At 45.7% G+C, this 20,595-nt stretch overlaps 1 protein-coding gene across 5 annotated transcripts in view; it reads right to left on the bottom strand.

The window, feature by feature from the left end:
- GRM5 (glutamate metabotropic receptor 5) overlaps positions 1 to 20,595 on the bottom strand; it is a 285,964-nt gene that overhangs the window by 27,479 nt on the left and 237,890 nt on the right. For 3 of the 5 annotated variants that reach the window (XM_083499273.1, XM_083499271.1, XM_083499272.1), the window contains exon 8: positions 17,993 to 18,932. In XM_083499273.1, coding sequence (XP_083355399.1) covers positions 17,993 to 18,932 — 940 coding nt within the window. Of the gene's footprint in view, positions 1 to 12,030; positions 12,132 to 17,992; positions 18,933 to 20,595 lie in introns of all 5 variants that reach the window. The other 2 variants (XM_083499274.1, XM_083499275.1) reach the window with 1 other exon arrangement.

Here is a 20,595-nt window from a genome sequence, read left to right as displayed (position 1 = left end):
TGGTTGTCTATCTGTTGTGGATGCTTTTATTGAGATTCCTGCATTGCTGGGGCTTGGACCTAGATGCAGTGGCGTAGCGTGGGTTGTCAGCACCCGGGGGAAGGCAAGTAATTTGCGCCCCCTAACCCGTGGATTTGCGCCCCCTAACCCCCAGATGTTGCGCCCGGTGCGGCTGGCCCCCCCTGCACCCCCACGCTACGCCACTGCCTAGATGACCCCCAGGCTCCCTTCCAACATACAGTTCTACGATATGAGATAAAGAAAGTTGGGTGTACACCAAGGAATCCTAATAATAATAATTTATTATTATTTATACCCCGCCCATCTGTGGGTGGCTTCCAACAGAATATTAAAATACAACAATCTATTAAACATTAAAAGCTTCCCTAAACAGGGCTGCCTTCAGATGTTTTCTAAAAGTCTGGTAGTTGTTTTTCTCTTTGACATTTGGTGGGAGGGCATTCCACAGGGCGGGTGCCACTACCAAGAAGGCCCTCTACCTGGTTCCCTGTAACTTGGCTTCTCGCAGTGAGGGAACCACTAGAAGGCCCTCGGAGCTGGACCTCAGTGTCTGCGCTGAACAATGGGGGTGGAAACGTTCCTTCAGGTATACTGGACCGAGGCCATTTAGGGCTTTAAAGGTCAGCACCAAAACTTTGAATTGTGCTCGGAAACGTACTCATTTATTGTTTCTGTTTAATAAATCAATTGCATCGCACCACATGCCTCATATTTGGTTACACCAGGGTGGAGTATTCCGATAAATATTACCTGCGGAGGCAGCAGGGAGGTTATGTAAATACCCATCCAGAACTCATCTCAGAGCTAAGAGTGGGAAGGTGGTATAGAGCAGTGTTTCCCAACCGGTGTTCCGCGGCACACTAGTGTGCCGCGAGACGTTGCCTGGTGTGCCGTGGGAGGGAGGCGGGCGAGGCGGGCGGTGAGAGGCGGGGCGGCGGTGGCGAGGAGAGGCCGCCCAGCGCGGGGCTCTCGCCGTCTGCCTGCCTGGCTGCCTGCGTGGCGCTGACGTCACGGGGCTGTAACGTGCCCCACATAGGCACACGCGGGGCGGCGAGCGAGCTCCCTCCCACATCCCATCGCCGCTCGCTTTGGCCGGCCTACTGGGCTGTCGCAGGCGGAAGGCCTGCGCATGCGCGAGGTTTTCACGCCTTCGGGATTCCCTTCACGCCTTCCTCCTCCCGGGTCCTTGAGAGCGCGGGAAGCGGCAGCGCGAGACCGGCGTTGAGCCTGGTAGGTATTGCGCTTGCCAAGGCAGTCATTTGGGAAATGAAAACTTGCAAAGCAAGCAACCAGTTCAATCTGAAGTACGTGTATGCTTAATATCCTGTATCTGAAACCTGTTCTGCCCCCTCCCCCACACTTGGTGCCATTTTCATCTACACATGCAGCAGAGTAAGTTGACCCAGAATAGTACCAGTTCAGATGGCAGATGGGAGAATGACAGTGCTGAATGCTTTCCCATGTAGAACAGTCCCTGCAAATAAAAACCTAGCATATTTGGAAGAGGGATGCTAGCCTAACCATTACCTTCTATGCTGTTACTATTATTATTTTTTTTTTTTTACATAAGTAAAAAGTGACCTTTCCCCATCTGGCATGGTGGTGTGCCTCGAGATTTTTTTCATGAAACAAGTGTGCCTTTGCCCAAAAAAGGTTGGGAAACACTGGTATAGAGCATCTCATAGCAGGGGGTGGAGGTGCCATGACAGGGAGATTTTGGCTCTGCTTCTCTCCCCTGATGGAAGTATCAGCAGCGGCTAGGTCTCCACTGGTTTCAGCAGAGCCCGAATGACACCATTGCTTCCCCATCTCTAATAAGCATTGAAAGAAATACAGAGTTTCCTACGCCCACGTAGTTTCAAGAGACCCCATTTAAAGCCAAGCGTACCATTTCATTATCTAGTTGTTTAGTTGCATCTATGGGAGTAACCCTTTAAAAATAAAGCTGCTGTAATTAGACAATCACGTGTAACTGCCGCCTGTGCTTTACACAAGCAAAAAACTGATTCCCCAGCTCCCTGCGAAGCGGTAATCTACAGGCAGAGGTCTTGCACGTATCTCCTCCTGAAAAGTGTCACTATAGAATAGATTACAGAGTGGCAAATTCTTATGATAGAATACCTGCAACTAGCAAAATTGAAATAGAAAAATTAGAGGCGTGTCAAACCAGAAGGTATATAGGGAATGGAAAATATTTAAAGAATACTTAAAAATGTACTGTACGAACAATAAGATACCTGCAGAAATAGAGTGATACTGGTAACCAAGAATTACATAAAATATAATAGTGGATTATATATACATACACAAAACAAAATAATATGATGTGCAAGGGATACAGATAATATAAGTGGTATAATGAGAATTATTGGAAGTTATATATTTTAATCTGTCATGTAAGTGTAATATATTGTATTTGTTTATGTTTGTTTCTTTATCTTTTCTTATTTCGTCGTTTCTATTCATTTGTATCATTTTCTGTTTTATATGTTATGTAACTTGTGTATATTTGTCTATGTGAAAATTAATAAAGATTTGATAAAAAAAGAATAGATAGTTTCTATGACCCGTTCACAGGAGATCGGCATAGACACTGAAATGGCCTCATACTGTGTTTTTCAGTTTGAATGTATCAGCATCAGAACATACTGTATAGCTTGCTTGCAGAACACAACAGAGTGGCTGGTTTAGCTAAAAGCTGGTTTAGGTGACATATCAGACAGTTCCCTGTCTGGTACACTTCATGTTTTGCTTGAACGATGCCTCTAGTTCAGCATTTCCCAACCTTGGGCCTCCAGCTGTTTTTGGACTACAACTCCCATAATCCTCAGCTAGGAAGACCAGTGGTCAGGGATGATGGGAATTGTAGTTCGAAAACAGCTGGAGGCCCAAGGTTGGGAAGCACTGCTCTAGTTCAGAACCTCAGATATATAAGCTAGGCACCAAAGGGTTCTTTAAACAAGGGTTACAGTTGCCAAAATGGAATGCCTAGTTGCAATTTTTGGGGCCAGATGGCTCAAAAGTCGTATTTTTCAATCTGGCTTTTAGGTTCCTGAAATCCATTCTGATTGCACAGATAAAATATAACCGATAGAATTCTACGGGATGTGTTGCTAGTGTGTGAAAACAGGCAAGATCCAGGGATCCCATAGGCATGCACTTCCAGATGGTGGAGACATCAGGTGCCATTCTGGTCAGGCGCCATTCTGCTGCCTGGGCATCTTTACTTGGTTTTAAGAGGCCAATAAAGGTAAAGGGACCCCTGACCATTAGGTCTAGTCGTGGCCGACTCTGGGGTTGCGGCGCTCATCTCGCTTTATTGGCCGAGGGAGCCGGCATACAGCTTCCGGGTCATGTGGCCAGCATGACTAAGCTGCTTCTGCCAAACCAGAGCAGCGCACGGAAACACCCACAGCGCTACCCGCGTCCCCACAACCCTATTAGCACATGTTAATTGCACCCCACCCACACCAGTTTTATTTTTTCCTTCCCATTGACTTCAATCTGAAGAGAGGGGAGGTATGCCAGCCCCAGGGCTGGTATAATTTTTCAGCACATTGGTAAGTGTGACTGGGAATGAGGCATCTTCAGATCCTATGGACCAATGGCTTCCAACAACAACACCCCCTGCACTTGCCATTTTCCTGAGATTCCCAAAAGACCCACCAAGAGCAGATGTGGATGAGCTAGCCCAGCCTCCCCCAACCTGGTCTTTTCTAGATGCTTTTGGACTGCTGCGCCCATAATCCCTGACCATTGACCATGCTGGCTGGAGCTGATGGGAGCTGGAGTCCAAAAGACCTAGAAGGCACAATGAGACTTGGCATCTCTCCTTTCCACATACCATATATTTAATTAGGGTTTAATAAAAACCTATTTAAACATTAGCCCACTCCCAAATTGATCTGGGTCTGGGGTGGGTGGTCCCTGGGTTGGCCTAGTCTCAGGGCCTGGGTCAGGGCAATGGGCCAGATTGCAGGGAGGGGACACCTGAGCACATGTCACCATGCCCAGTTGAACATTATGGTGCAGCATAGAATTAAAGAACCTTTTAATGAGGGTGAAAGAGGAGAGCTCAAAATACGGTCTGAAGCTCAACAGCAAAAAAACGAAGATCATGGCCACTGGTCCCATCACCTCCTGGCAAACAGAAGGGGAAGAAATGGAGGCAGTGAGAGATTTTACCTTCTTGGGCTCCATGATCGCTGCAGATGGTGACAGCAGTCATGAAATTAAAAGACTCCTGCTTCTTGGGAGAAAAGCAATGACAAACCTAGACAGCATCTTAAAAAGCAGAGACATCACCTTGCCGACAAAGGTCTGTATAGTTAAAGCTATGGTTTTCCCAGTAGTGATGTATGGAAGTGAGATCTGGACCATAAAGAAGGCTGATTGCCGAAGAATTGATGCTTTTGAATTATGGTGCTGGAGGAGACTCTTGAGAGTCCCATGGACTGCAAGAAGATCAAACCTATCCATTCTGAAGGAAATCAGCCCTGAGTGCTCACTGGAAGGACAGATCATGAAGCTGAGGCTCCAATACTTTGGCCACCTCATGAGAAGAGAAGACTCCCTGGAAAAGACCCTGATGTTGGGAAAGATTGAGGCACAAGGAGAAGGGGATGACAGAGGACGAGATGGTTGGACAGTGATTTCGAAGCTACCAGCATGAGTTTGACCAAACTGCGGGAGGCAGTGGAAGACAGGAGTACCTGGCGTGCTCCGGTCCATGGGGTCACGAAGAGCTGGACACAACTAAACGACTAAACAACAACATAGTGGCGAAAAGACCACATTATGATTCAGAAAGTTCCTGATTCAAGAATCGTTACTGTGAACTCATTGAGAAGCCTCAGTCAATCCCCCACCCTCTCAATTTTGACTTAGAAAATGGGAGTGACAACCCTGAACTACCTTCCAGACCTGTTGGAAGGATTTCAACAAGGTAGTATATAAGGGCTTGAATTCATTAAAGAGTGATAAATATACCAATATAGTTTCATTTTTTAAAAAAAGTTTCTGAACTTGGATTTGAAGCAGTGCACTCCATTCATTCAGCCAAACAATTTGTATCACTCTGTCAAAAACGGTTTAATCAAATCTATGCCATGGAACACTCTCCGGCATGTAAATTAAAATCCATTGTAATCATAGTGTACGAGAAGCTCAATTCATTATACGATGGAGCATTTTTTTAAGAGCAATTCATCAAAATCGTTCAGATCTAATATCCTTCACACAATTTCACAAAGACAACCCAGCTATTCCTCTGCAACCCTTAATTTTAATTAATCACATTATCAAACTTGTCCAGAGAGGTACCTGAAATAAATTATCTATACGGAATGAATGAGTCTGACCATCAAACAACCTCCACACTCCTAGATTCTGTGGTACACCAACCTGCGAGAAATATAAGCCATCCTCAAAGGAAGGTGAACACTGCAAGAGTTGGATGAGAACGGTGGCTCTGATCCAGTTTAAGCTGATGCAACTACTTGTGCATAACACAAATAACAGAGTGGATGGGGATATATATCCCTAATAACCACAAAATGCTCATCCAATCAATGGGAACGAGGGCTGGATGAATGCTATCAATTTCAGCATCTCACCATATCCCCAATCTTCATTTTGGATCTCCACATTTTCAGATCAGTTTGTGATTTATTATTTTTAAAAGAAGTCCTCGTGAAAATTCACCAGCATTTTAATGTGACTTTCTCCTAATGTACATTTTTGTAAGCAATTTACCTAATGTACACATTTTTTAAAAACCTAATAATAAAGACTTTATGAATATTTTTCTCCACTAATATATATGCATCATTGTGCACAACTAAAGCAACAACAAAAAATGCTTTTTTTGCACACATTACTTGCTGCAGCACAAAATTTGGAGAAGTGTGAATTTTTTGAAGGGTGGCTGTTGTTTCAGTTCACATATTGTTCTTGAAAGTGCAACCTAGTTAGGTTCGACTTTAAATGCAGGCTGAAATGAATTTCTCCTTCATACTTAATGGGAACCAGGGTTCCCTGTGAAGGGAATTGTGAAACCCCAACAGATATCAAAGTGCATGTGAGATCCACACCGTCTGCATTCCTTGTCACTTCTTCTGTTTTCAACGTCCAGGAGTGAGTGACGTCACCGGAAGCCCAGGTAACATCAGTGGCTAGAAGCACTTCACCCCCAACTGTGTCTGGTATGGCAGTTCAGCCATTCCTGGACCAGGAGAGCTTGACCCCGGAAGTTCAGGCACTGGTGACTTCAAGATTGGATTACTGCAACACCCTCTACATGGGCTTCCCGATGTTAGAATTCCTGCTCCATGATTGCAGTCATGGGATTGTTGTCTTTCACATGACAGTATATGTTTTGACTCCACAAAGTGGGATGTGACGGAAACAGGATGCTTGTGTTACTGTGTTCCGTGAAGCGGGACTATTGTCCTTTGTTTTTCTTCTCTTTGCTGTCTGATACTAGAGAGAGAGGGAGCCATGTTGTAGTGCTCCGTGTGTGTTTGTATGTAAATAAAGTAGATTAGCCAAAATGTTGAATTGCTGAGGTCTGTCACGCAAGTTGCGCAAACTCTGCGGATCCCTAAGTGTGCCAGTGTTGGTTGGCATCGGTTGCTGTGATGTTTGGGCTGAAGAAAGCTTTTGAAGCTCCCTAACGATTGACCAGGAGGGAGGAAACATGCCTGTCAGGCATGTGTCTCTGCCAGAGTCCTACTCGAGTGTAGGCTGAACTCCTGACACCCTTGTGGTTGGTCCAGATACTGCAGTTAAACCCTCCTCTGTGAACCAGCCTATTGCAGGCTGGATTGTCCTCCAGCCACCAATTTGGCCAATGGTGGCAGGAATTAGGGGGCTTTCCCCCTGGGCACAGGACCAACTGACCAATAGTGGTGCTTGGCCCTGCGCCCAGGGCAAGGATAAATTTTCAGCTTGCTGGGCCTTTGGCCTCTCTCTCTCTCGCCACTGCAGTGCTTTTGCTGAAAGGGAGACCCTGTCAGCATATAAGACCTCTGCTTTGAGATCTGGTTGCTGATTTGTTAACTGAGCCTTGTTCAAGGTGTTACTATTGGTATATAAAGCTCTTAATGGCTTGGGACCAGTTACTTGAGAGCCAGTGTAGTGTAGTGGTTAAGAGCAGTGAACTCGTAATCTGGTGAACCGGGTTCGCTTCCCCACTCCTCCACATGCAGCTGCTGGATGACCTTGGGCTAGTCACATTTCTCTGAAGTCTCTCAGCCCCACTCACCTCACAGAGTGTTTGTTGTGGGGGAGGAAGGGAAAGGAGAATGTTAGCCGCTTTGAGACTCCTTCGGGTAGTGATAAAGTGGGATATCAAATCCAAATCCAAACTCTTCTTACTTGCAGTATCATCTTACCCCATATGTGCTCACTCAGCCACTTTGATCTGCAGAACTGTTACAGGTACCACATAATACTTGTTCCGCTTTAGTTGAGATTTCCTGCATTGCAGGATCCCTTCCAATGCTACCATTTTATGATTCCATAACTTTTTAGTGTGACATCACCCACCTTTGGAACTCCCTGCTTATTGACAGCAGGCAGAAGCCTTCGCTGTTCTCTTGCCAGTGCCTGCTAAATAATATTTTTCTTTAGGCGAACTTAACCAGGCACTTGGATACTGGCATGCCTTAATCTTTTTCTTTGGTGGTTTTAATTATCTTCAAATTCCTCCAGCTGTTTCTAGCTGTTTTTATTTATGACATCATTTCTTGTACACCACTGAGAGGTTTGTCTACAATCAAGTGGCATATAAAAAAAAATAAAAAATTGTTAAATGAATAAATGTTGCTGACGTAGCCTAAATAGCACTATCTTTGCAGAAGAGGGAAGTATCGGATAGACCAGAGCAATGCCAAGATTTGTAGAAGCACATTAAAACTCTTTTGAATGAAACCATAACTGGGAGAGCCCAGCAAGGAAGGAGCATTTCTCAGTCAGGTGGGGACCAAGCATGCTCAGCAGTCGCAGAGTACTGACTGACAGGCGGGGGCAGCAGCACTGAAGATAGACAACCAGGGTAAAATAACAGAATGGAACGCAGTGGAGTTTCGTGAATGGTGTGCATGCCTGGCTGACTGGAATGTGCACTCGACACTGCAACATTTTGTTGCAGCCCCCACCACCTATACTTCTAAAACGATTCTTCCTTTTTTCTTTTAAATGGGCTGCTTCATTCCAGGGGTCTTTGTAATCTTTTAAATATTTTCAGTGCGGTCCGCCTATAAACCAATTAAGTGCTGCTTTGTCAAAATCAGTTTTGTCTCCTCGCCACACCACTCTCAGATCCCCAGGGATCTGGATATTTGCTCTCGCTGTCGCTGGCAATTTTACATCTGTGGACTCTATCTGCCAGTGAGGTTTTAGATTGGGATGGCTTTAAAGGGGGGGGGGGATTAGACAAATTCATGGAGGATAAGGCAAATCGATCACTACTAGTTGTGATAGATATGTATTGCCTCTGGTATCAAAGGTATGGAGTACCCTGCTCTATACTGAGTCAGACCACTGGTGCCTCTACTTCAGCACTGTCTACACTGGCAGGCAAAGGCTGCTCCGTGTTTCAGGCAGGTGACATTCCAACCTCGCCTAGGGATGCTGGGATTTGAACCAGGGACCTTATGCATTCAAGCTCTACCACTGAACTACAGTCCTTCCCAGGAGCATATTGCTCACTATGCCTCTGAGTACAAGATTGCTATTGCACACATGCTTTGCTTGTTTCCCAGGTACAGCTGGTAGGCCACTGTGAAAACAGAATGCTAGAACAAACCAGCAGTAAATCACACTGTCAAAGCTGGACTTAACTCTTTATTAGCCAAAACATGTACTTCATACACTTGGCTGAGTATCAGGCCTAATGAGCACAGCAGTTCATCTCTGGTAGGTCTGGCCCCATGGATCTGTTGCTCAGACTGAAAGTCCCTGTCTCCCCAAAGCCGTCTAAGTCCCCTCCTCTCCAGGGCCTTCACCAAGCAATCAGAGACTCCGCCTGCTTGCAGCCTGCCGTTGCTCGGCTCATTTCAGCTCTCTTCTGGTTCTGGGAGAGAAGGGCGAGGGAAGCTTGTTGCAGCAGGAGGGGGAGACACCTGTGACTCTTCAGCAGCCTGACACATCTCTGCCTCTTGGCCTCTCTCCGCTCACTCCCCTGTTTCAGCATCTGCCTCTTAATTCTGGATTTGTCGCTGCCACAGACTCTCCCAGCTCACTAAGCCCTGTTACCTTTTCAGCTTCTGACATCTCCTCTTCCCAGTCCTCTCCCATTGTCTCCCCAGGCTCTGAGCCGTCTTCCCTTGGTGGTTCCCCAGCTGGTTCCTCCCACCATTCCTCTACATGCAACCAGTCCATGACAACTAGATGCGCCTTTGGTCTGATCCAACAGACCAACGTTTTTCAACATTGAAAAAGGCTGCTTTGTACAGACCAAGGACCCATCTAGTCCAGCATCCTGCTTTCAGAGTGGCCAACCACATGCCTATAGGAAACCCACAAGCAGCACTGGAGTGAAAAAACCCCCACTTGTGATTTCCCCACTTGTGATTTCCAGCAACTAGCATTCACAGGCATACGCTCAGTGGAGGTAGAACAATAGCCAGCATGGCTAGTAATGATTGATTATTAGGTCCTTACGGGTCAAAGAACAGCCATTCATTTTTATATCGGACACAACGGAGAAGGCCTTTTCAAAAATGATGCCCACCATGTCCAATATTTGTACGTGTATTAAAAATGCAGCCGTATCTATGCCTACATACTATTGCTATCCAGTAAATCAGGGACATCATTTCAATCAACTAGCAGATCCTTAAACGGATTTACCTGAACAATTAAACAACTCATTGCTTTATTGAGTGGTCACAAAATTTAGCTTGCAAACTTGTCAGCCCATATCCTTGATAAATGGTAAAGGCACACAGCTCAAGTGCAGCAGAACAAGCTCCCAAAGCACTTTTTAAAAAATCCATTCCCTTTGCAAGGGCCCCATGTTAGCTGTCATGCACTGAGAAGGTTAAGTTCTATTCTCTCCAGGTGAGAGCAAGCAAAACTCAAGGCTGAAGCCCTGGCTAATTCAGGGGCTGTAATTGAGACCCTTAACAAACAGAGGGAGGGAGGGAGAGGGAAGGAAAAGTCACAGGCATAGTAACCAGACCAGGGTCCTTCATAGGAAAGCCCCCTGGCTTTTTCCATCGGATGTTTTTCAGCACAGAAGGTGTGTTGTTGCAGGGGTGGGGAGTTGTATGGGTAATGACCCTTAAGAACTGCAGGAAAGTTAGAAATCAGCGGATGAAGGTGGGGAAAGCACAGTCTATGCCCCACCCATCCGACTGGGTTGCCCCAGCCAATCTAGCCAGCTTCCAACATATGTGAAACCATAATAAAACATCAAAACTTCCCTATACAGGGCTGCCTTTAGATGTCTTCTAAAGGTTACTTATCTCCTTGGCTCAAGGAGTTGCAGAATTCCGTACCCTCCGGTGAAAATAGGGATGTCCTAAGGAAAAGCGGGACCTTCTGGGATCACATCAGAAACTGGGATGGCTTCTGTAAATCTGGGATTGTCACTGGGAAATAGGGGCACTTGGAGGGTTTGAGATGGGCTTCAGGGGAGATAGAGCATTCAAAACAAACACATCTGCTCAAATGACTGCAAGCAGAATTGAGGTGAGCACAACGTGCTGTAAGCAGGCTCCTTCTGTTCATACCCCCAAACCCTAGCTGGTCCTCTGCCCCATTTACCTATGGATCTGATGAACCGTCAGCCAGAGAAACAAAAAAAATGCTGATATTACTGTCAGAAGCCTTGATTCTGGGCTGCAAAGTCTTCAACTCAGTTGAGTGAGGCAACTCGGGGGTTCAAGAACATTCGACAAAGCCTTTGAGATTTCCCCACGTAGTCAAAGGCAATGTTTGCAAGCCCTCCAGTCATTTTTTGAATGGAACTGAGGGATAGCCACGCATTCCTAGTGGGTTCTCTCTCTCTCTCTCTCTCTCTCTCTCTCTCTCTCTCTCTCTCTTTCTCTCTCTCTCTCTCTCTCTCGCCACTAGGTGGAGTCTTGCCCTTACCGCAACTGTTATGGCCCAGTGTCTCTGCTGCCCTAGAACTTTACAGGACTCTTGCCTTAAACTGCATCCTACGCAGAAAGGAAAAGGAGAAAAAGCCACGCAAACCTGCGCTCAGTTTCCTGCTTTTGTTCGCTCTCATTCTCAGCCTGACAACATGCCAACTTCTGAACGGAGCCCTGGCGCTATCTCTTTGACAAGCCTTTGAAGCAACGTGGCCGGGCCACCAATTAGCATCAAAAGAGCACTGTACTAATGATAGAGGTTCTTCTATGCCCTGGCGTGACTTAAACTACATGTTTCTTTAAGAACTGGCATGACTCACTCCTTTACAGCACTCTGTACCATCTAAATATAACCACATCATTCCAATTCAAAGCCCCCTCCCAGTTTTTTGTTTTGTTGTGTGGTTTTTTTGTATTATTTTGTTTTGGCTTCCAGTCACTTCAGTGTTGGCTTGAACGGATTCTTGAGCCGGCTGCCAAACATCAAACAGACCCATGATTTATACTTTGGAATTATTTACAGGTTGATCATTAAATAAGAAGCGGTCTGCGTTCCTGCGCTTGAGAAGGTAATCTGCCAAATTTAACATAATAGAACGCTGTCCCACCTGCTGTTGTAAAAGTTTGACAGACTGACAGCTGTTTTCTGGAAGAGTGGTCTCTGGGGTTTTGTAATGGGTTCCTTGGCAGGCAGGCATCCAACAGACGAAGCTTTCCCTAGCCCGGCAGTTCTGCTCCAAGAGAGGGAGCCTTTCAGCCTTTCCAAAGAGTGGTGCGCCGAAACCTGTCCTCCGATTTTGTGAAAAGTTTCCCATTCCTGCAAAAGAGGCTCCTGCCTCTTTCGCTCTGCCTCATTGTCAGGAGGAAGCTAGGAGATTTCTTTACCATTTCTGTGCGTTGAGCTTACCTTATCGCTGCAAGGTGGCTGGGGGTGGTGCGTGTCTTTTCCTGTCCATTAACCATTTCTGCAGCACTCTGCAGCCTCCACGGCTGCCAGCGTTTCCTGATCTGAAAAAGCCCCATGGGAGCAGTTACCTCGTGACATCTTCCCCCTGGGCTTCATCTCGAAGGGTGGGGAAGCCAGGGGAAAACAGGCAACCGAGTGCCTGAGATCAGTGCACCTGCTGATTTTGTTTTCAAGGGTGCAATTGTACAGCAAGGTCTGCTCCAGCTCAGCAGGCTAATTCTCTGGCTCAGCTGCTGTTAAGTCCCTAACCCTCTCTCAACTGAAGATACACCAGAGTAACTTGCTCACCTGAGCTCTGCCAGGGCCCAGCCGACTGACCTGAAATCTGTTGAAAGGGGCATTCTAGGTTGTGATAGGGGTGGAACCAAAAAGGGGAGATTTAAGCTGGACCCTAAGCCTGTGTAGCTCGGTCGTATGACCTGGCAACTCAGAGTAGAACATTATTTTAAAGGCTTGTTTTCCCTCTGCCAGGCTTAGGAAGAGCAGCAGCAACCCTGCTGCTGAATGAGTTTTGGATATGGCGTAACTTTACGCTGCCTTAACTTACAGTGGCTTCTTGTGCTACCTAAGCAAAGTCCTTCCTTTTGAAAAGAATTCCCACGCCAATGGCTTTAAAAGACTTTACTTTGAGCCATCCCACCATCCCTTCCTTACAGGAAAGTCAAGAAATCGTGGGCACCCAGGAAGAGTGTCGACTGTGGTGTCATGGTTAGATCACTGGACTAGGACCTGGGAGACCAGGGGTCAAATCCCTGCTCAGTCATGAAGCTCACTGGGTGAACTTAGGCCAGTCGCTCTCAGCCTGAACTACCTGACATGGGATAAACTGCCTGTTGTGAGATAAAATGGAGCAAGGGGAGAGCTGTTTACACCACCTTGAGCTCAGGGTGCAAATGTAATAACCAGTTCTGGCCCCTCTCAGGTAGGCAACATTGCCATGACAGTGGAACCTTGGGTTACGCACCTCCCCCTTTGTGTATGCTTCAGGATACGCATGCGGCAAACCCGGAAGTCACAGAAAGGTTTCCGCCAGCCGCACCTGCGCGGAATTGGGCTACCGCCACGTGCACCTGTGCAGAACAGGTGCCTCTGGATACGAATGTTTCAGGTTAAGAACAGACCCCCGAAATGAATTAAATTCGTATTCAGAGGAGTTCATGGTGAGTTCCAGCACCTCTTTTTTCTAGAAAAATAGCACTGGTAATAACTAACAAACTAAATACTGGAGAGATGATTCCTAGGATGAACCAAAGGGACACTCACAAGCACCATAAAGCAACCTTGAGGCTAAGGTCAACTTAGCAAAAAACCAAAACAAACACTCAAATCCATACCAAAAAGATTTCAACCCACCCATGAAAATGTCGCTGAAATTTTCCCTCCCCTTATTTTCAAATGCAGTTCCCTTTATTGTTGGTTAATGGAAAACGGTAGAGAAAAAGAGAGGAGAGATTTTCAGCACGTCACTGGTGCAAAGCACAGTCTAAGGCTGGAATAGGGAACTTGTGGCCTCACAGCTCCCATAAGCCCTGGCCAACAGGGCCAATGGTCAAAGATGAAGGGAGTCAGCGCCCCACAACATCGGGGTGGGGTCGGGGTGGCACCAGGTTCCCTGTCCCTGATTCAGAAGAAGCAGCTTCAGGTCTCGAGAGCAGGAGGAAAGTAACAAGTATGGAAGCTGTGTGGCCACAGGAAGTGATGTCAGCACGAGGACAGTTCAAGTTCAGCAGACTGTTAAGAAGTGACCAGAATAAATAATGACAGGCGAGGAGGGGGGGGGGGAGAGAGTCAAAGAGTAGGAAGGAACGGCATGCGAAGAGCAAAATTTATACTAGTTGAATCACTTGGAAAACACTCATGGAAATTCCAAAAATAGCTCCTAATGATCCTATCTACTGAATGGTGAATGATTAATTTCTGGTTACGAAGCAATTATGTTGTCTTTTCACAGTGCAGGGAGCTACAGTAAGCCCACAGCGTGCTTGACAATCGGCAGAGAGAAAGGGATTTTGGATTAACAGCTTCAAAGACAAGAGGAAGCAATTTGCACTCCTTGTGTTTTTACAGGCTCTTGTTTGTCTCCTTCTGGCATATGCGCGGCTGACTCAACAGGTCTGGATGGGCCAGTGATTGAGCCTGCCCCATATTTCCTTTTCCTTTACAAACAGGCATGTCAGTACTTTGGACTGGAAGAATGGCTGACCTACTGTACGTTTAGCTGCACATTTGCAGCTTCTGGGTGTTCAGGTTCTGCTTAGTCTAATCATGTCACGTTTCAAATGCATTGTTGATACTGATCTTGAAATGCTCTCGAAACATGTTCCTCTTATCTTAAAACTTATCCCCCTCCTCTGCTCGGGAAGGTCAGCACAATCTGCTAATGGAACCCAGTTAGCTTTGCTGGGCCTCATGCTTATCAGCTTGTGACATACCCTCCAACATTTCTCCAATGAAAATAGGGATGTCCTATTCAATGATAATAATAATATTAATAATACCCCTCCCATCTGACTGGGTTGGCCAGTCACTCTGGGCAGCTTCCAACATACCCATCAACATTTCTCTGATGTAAATAGGGACGTCCTAAGGAAATACCAGGATTAAACCAGAAACCGGAACGGCTTCTGTAGATCCAGGACTGTCCCTGGAAAATAGGGACACTTATGGGGGTCTATTGTGGTAACACAGAGGCTGGCTTTTTCACTCATGGCACCAGTGTTGTGGAATGCCCTTCCTGGCTGAAATGCAAGAGGGCACATCAATATTTTGCTGGCTTCTGATAACACACTTGTTTAGTCCAGCATTCTTTTGAATTGAAATTCTGAGTGTATTGTTTTAACTGGGGGTTGTTGTTTTTTGGTGGGGGGCAGCCAACTGCTTTAATTTTGTCATGTTCTTTAATCGCTTGTTTCATTGTATGTTTTAATTAAGCTTTCTTTAGTCACTCTCAGTCTGTAATTCCAGCTTTTACGACTTTGAGAATGGTTTTCTGCTATCAATCAAGGGGGCCCCTTGTCTAAGAGGAAAACACTGTCAAGGTTCTCTAAGCAGCAGGTCTTGTGCCTGGCATGAAACTTTTGAAAATCTAAGCCCTCTTTAATATACAAGCCCTGATCAAACATTAATAAAATGCAGGCTTATGATTAGATGCCTCACCGAGGGAACTGTTATTGTGCATTTTAATCATGTACTGATGTTAAAGTTGTAAGCCACCCTTAGAAGCAATTTTGGCAGTATGAATAAATACAAACAAGTGATGCTGATTACTTTTATGTATTTCTGTTACTGTTTGGTTTACCTTGTGTAATCAGCGGTTGCCAACCTTTTACCGGCCAGTGGGCACATTTGGAATTTTGTGCAGAGGAAGTCAGTAACAAAATGGCTGCCGCAGGAATGTGGCACAACACAAAATGGCAGCCAAGGCTACGTGGCATAACACAAAATGCCGACCACAGATAACAGAGCAGGAGAAAAGAGCCAAGGGCTACCAAATGGTGTGGAGATGGAAGAAAAACACCTGCACCAGCCACCGCCATGCATACTCACAGAGAGAAGCTCTTTGTACCTCTCCTCTGTTCAGAATGGGAGGGCGGGCAACCAGACCTGGCATGCAGTGGAACTTGGGCATGCCTAAAAGGGCATGTTCAGTGTAGGATTGCTTAAGCCTGTGCAATGAGGAACTCAGCAAGAAGAGCCAGCTATTTCCAGTGCATTGCAGGGGTTTAAAAGGATTTTTACTGAGACTTCTTGTGGGTACCAGAGAAGGTACTGGCAGGCACACTGGTACCTGCTTGAAGGATATTAGATGTTTAATTTTCCTGAAATGGGAATATTGATTTGAGTTGCTATGTGTATTTTTTAAAAAAAGGGGGGGGGCGTCGTTAAGGTACATCTCTCATGTGATTGGCTAATAGTCACATGGGAGGTATACTTTGACTATTCGTGACAATCTCTCTTTCTGTTACTGGTGGCTGTTACTGTATCTCTGTGGTGTGTGTCTGTGAGGAGAATACAGGACACAGTAAAAGACAGTGCATCTCTGCCTGTAATAAGTCAGACAGAGGGTGGTCCCTATAATGTAAACAGGGAGACTTCTGTCCAGGAGATTTCTTTTAAAGAAAGAACTCTTTGCTGAGCTAAAGAGCGAAGTGGGAACTGAGATTGGACCCATGTTTGTATGAACATGAGAATGTAAATATGTTCTCCATTTAAATATTTATTAAAAGAATTTATTCAGTTACCCAGAAGAGTTATTAGGGTTTTTTCTTTCTTTCTGTAAGCTACTCCGCCACTTGACATCAAGTTTATTTTTTCCCCAATTACCCAGTAATAACAACCTGCACATTGGTGACCCTGGTTGCATATTGTGAGCTACCTTCACCCCAGTTTCTTTTATGCAGGGTCTAGCATATGAATTAAAGCAGGATCTGGGTGCCCGTGGTTATCCAGATGTTGTTGGACTCCAACTCCCAGCATTCCTCACCATTGGCCATGCTGGCTGGGGCAGCTGGGAGATGGAGTTCAGTGACACCTGGAGGGCAACAGGTTCTCTCTCAATTAAAGTCCAGTCTATTTTAAGTATGATGCATAGGCCTGAGTTGCATGCGCCCACATCCCACAACGCAAACTTATGTAGCTCATGAAGTGTGTGAAAGATGCAGGCGTTTGGGAGATAGATGCAAATGGCATGGGTCTTTTCTGTTATCCCCCGGCAAAAATATGGTGGCAAAGACACCAGGGACTAGCCTCATTCATTGAGTTTCAATATGCACATACCAGCAATAACCGGGTAAGTCAACACCCCAGAAAGAATGGGCTTCCAGAAGAGCATGTGCAGAAGGCCAGGCAGCCATCTTAACAAGAGATTACAGGACTGCTATGTTAAGTTATTCTTTCAGAAGTGGTCCTTTGCATACATTCAGTGCTATATTAGCTGTTCTGTCCAAGTAGTGCTGTGCTGAAAATTTCTCATCCTTTTTTTTTTTTTGCAACTGTTCCCCATCAATTAATGAGAAAAGAAATTGCATTCAAAAATTATGGGAAGAGAAAGTGATCAGTGAAGCTCTCAAGGATGGGGAGACAGGATTTGCTTCATGCTTTTCTCATACTTTTGAGGTGGTTGAGGGATGTTGTGTGTGTGTCCTACCATTCATTCTGTAAATCATCTCACCAGTGAGCTGCGCCCTGTACCCTTCCCAGGTGTCCATGCTACAGTTAAAGCTCATAGGAAGACATGATGAAGCAATTAGATCAGGAATTGTGGGCAACTGGGGAGGCTGCAGAATGCTGGAGAAATATTTATGGAGAGAAAGAGGAAAAAACTCCACACACCACCCTCAGACACCTCACAACAATAAAGTAAGCTCAAAAGTCTGAACTCACTGAAATTCTAAAGTGCCATGAGAATGAATGGGGGGAAATTGAAGTCTCTTTCGCAGGGGAAGGATAATTTAAAGAAATCGGAGGACAGGTTTCAACACAGCACAAGACTAAATTATTTGCCTTCAACTGGTGGTTCCGGAGTCATAAACGGATCATGATCTGACCTAGCAGGGGTTGTATCAGTGCTATTGATATAAGCAGAAAAGGCTGATAGAAGGAGACAGAGATAGGAGAAAAGTAGGAGACAGAGGAAAGAAGGACAGATCTAGAAAGATAAAGCAAACATAAAATTAATTTGAAAGTTAAATTATTCAACGCAGCTCCCATGTTGCAGGTTGGGCTGAAAGGTGGATTCTGAATTTTAAAGGCAGAATCCTGCTAGACCACCCAGAATAATTTCACCCTTGTTGGGATGCAGGGCAAGGCCGGGGTGATCAAATTCAGCATGGTCCCTCTTATCCCTTCTCCTGCAGGCCCTGGAAAACCTGCACTCCAAACCCTCTGTATTAGCAAGCGTTACCTTAGAGTCTCTCCAGACGACCCCCGCCTTTTCCAAAGGTTGACCAAGCTGCTTGAGCGGCTGGTGGCAGAAGACGACTTCCCGTCCCCCACGTGCATGCGGACCACGGTTGAGGTGGTGAATGCGCTGCGCACGTTCCTCTCGGGCTTGGCAAGGATGATGTAGACCTTTGGCACGAACATGCAGCCGAGAGCCACCGTGGCACTCAGGCTAACAGAGAAACACATGGTGATGATCTTATAGTTGCTCCCAAAATAGATCGGCACGAAAGCCAGCCAGATGATGCAAGTGGTGTACATGGTGAAGGCGATGTACTTGGCCTCATTGAAGTTGGCGGGGACGTTTCTGGTCTTGAACGCATAGAAGGTGCAGCTCAAGATGAGCAAGCCATTGTATCCGAGGGGAGTCACGACCCCCAGGTTGGTGGTGTTGCAGATCAGGTACACTTCTCGGATGCTCGGGTAATCGTGCTTTATATTGGGCGGCTCCATGATGAAAAGAGCAACAATGATGCCCAGTTGGACGCATATCAAGATAAACGCGATGACCAGCTGGGCACAGGCGCTCATGAAGCGAGGTTTCTTGGTGCAGATCTTCTTCTTGCTGCCGGCAAGGATCCTCGCGATGCGGTTTGTTTTCGTCACCAGCGCAGAGTAGCTCATAGCTGGGGAGAGGCCAATGCCGATTCTCTGAAGATAGCAGTAGATCTGCTGAGGCTTGGCAATGAGGCAGAAAGTGCACAGGTAACCCAGAAATATGCCGGCTAAGATGATGTAACAGAGTTCTCGGCTGGACGACTTGACCACCGGAGTGTCGCGGTACATGATGAAGACCGCGGTGACAAACATGGTAGCCAGGAGACCCAAGCAGGCGAAAACAACGGCAGCAATTGGTTCTGGGTCGCCCCAGCGGAGGTACTGGACCGGGATTAAATCACAACCTGGCACGGAGAGGAAGGGAAAATAAGTCAGTGAGGAAGAAGCCTCGGAGTAAAGAACCGAAGGCATCTGTGTACGCAATAACAGCAGCAAGGATTTTGCAGAAGTGGAAGGAAACAGCAATACCCACAAAGGTAGAATGGATCAACAAACTAATGGACTATGCCAAAATTGCAAAACTAACTGCTAGACCAGAACCCCTTTTTGGATTACTTAAGTAAATGCTTTGATTCTTTTTCAAGACGAAATGGATTTATATCTCGAGCAACAGAAGAACAAGAATAAGTTATTTTCAGGTTTATATTTGATACTTTGCGTAATGTTAGAAACAAATGGGCAGTTCAGAGAGCAGAGATATAACATCTTATCAAGTGATATGGGAAGTCACAGAAAAGTAAGAATGTGGTTTTTTTAAGATGCATTATGTGGATTTTTTTTTTTAAAAGAACCAAAGGCATCAGGTGTTCTTAACTTGTTGTGGAGCTGGAATATAAATTCCCCTATGCCATTTGCCCACTCTTTCGTTTGGGGGAGATGCAAAACCTCTGCAGCAGACACAGCTTCTGTTTTGCCATCTTGTTCTTCCAAAACACACACAGACACACACCCACACCCACACCCACACACCATTAACATGCTTTATGGAATATGGCAAAGTGGGGCTTTGCTGCAGTACTTTTTCAAACCAAAGGCTTGTTTTTCAAGCATCGACATATGTTTGCATCCTCTCAGGCTCCTTGACATACATGTAAACTCTTGCAATGGGCATGCCAAATGATGATCATTTGTATTGTTATTATTTAAATGTATATCCCACCTTTCTACCCAAAGGAGTCAGTGAGGCAAATGCACAAAGGATTAAAAACATCTAAAATGCAGGTGCAAACTGGGAAATTGTTTCGGAGGAGGGAGGGCTACAGCAGATGCCGAAAGGCAACAGAGATGATGCCTGACTCATATTTGAGGAGAGGGAATTCCAAAGGAACTGGCCTGTGCAAATCCAACTGGGAATTCAATGTCCACAAAGAGAAATTTCCCAGAAAACCACTTCCCGCTTTCCTTACTTCATGCAGATTTCCTAGTTTGATATAATCCTCCTCGGGGCAGTTGACCTTCCCAGCAGCTCCTTGATTGTTACTCATAAAGCTGATATTTGATTGCTCTTCTAAGCTTGTCGTTGCTGTTCTTTGGGGGCCCCTGTTGAGTCCTTACAAGCCAGCTGGCATTGGGTTTTCTCATATCTTAAACTACTTGGTGCTCAGTCAAGTATTCAGCTCCTTGAGAAAACCTCACCTGTGCTCTCACAGTCCTCTCGATTGCATTTCCAGTGCACTTTATAACTGAACACCAGCCATCCTTTCAATTATTAAAAGCGACACACACGCTCCCAGTCAACCTTGTCACAAGGGGTAGAATTATATTCTCCATTAACAGCTGCCTTTCATCCTCTCCCACTCTGTAGTTTAATGGAAAGTAAATCCTATGGAATTCAACGGAGCCTACTTCCAGGTTAGGATTGCAGCTTAAATCAAACCAACACATTGAATCTTGACCAAGATAGATTCCTTCCTTCCTTCCTTCCTTCCTTCCTTCCTTCCTGTGACCCAGAACATCATAAATGGTTCCCTCACATGCTATCCCACTAACAGCTCTGTAAGGTAGGTT

The sequence above is a fragment of the Podarcis liolepis genome (assembly GCF_965112155.1).
Source record: "Podarcis liolepis genome assembly, chromosome: 4".
NCBI classification, from domain to species: Eukaryota; Metazoa; Chordata; class Lepidosauria; order Squamata; family Lacertidae; genus Podarcis; species Podarcis liolepis.
This window is presented reverse-complemented; position numbering and strand designations above follow the sequence as displayed.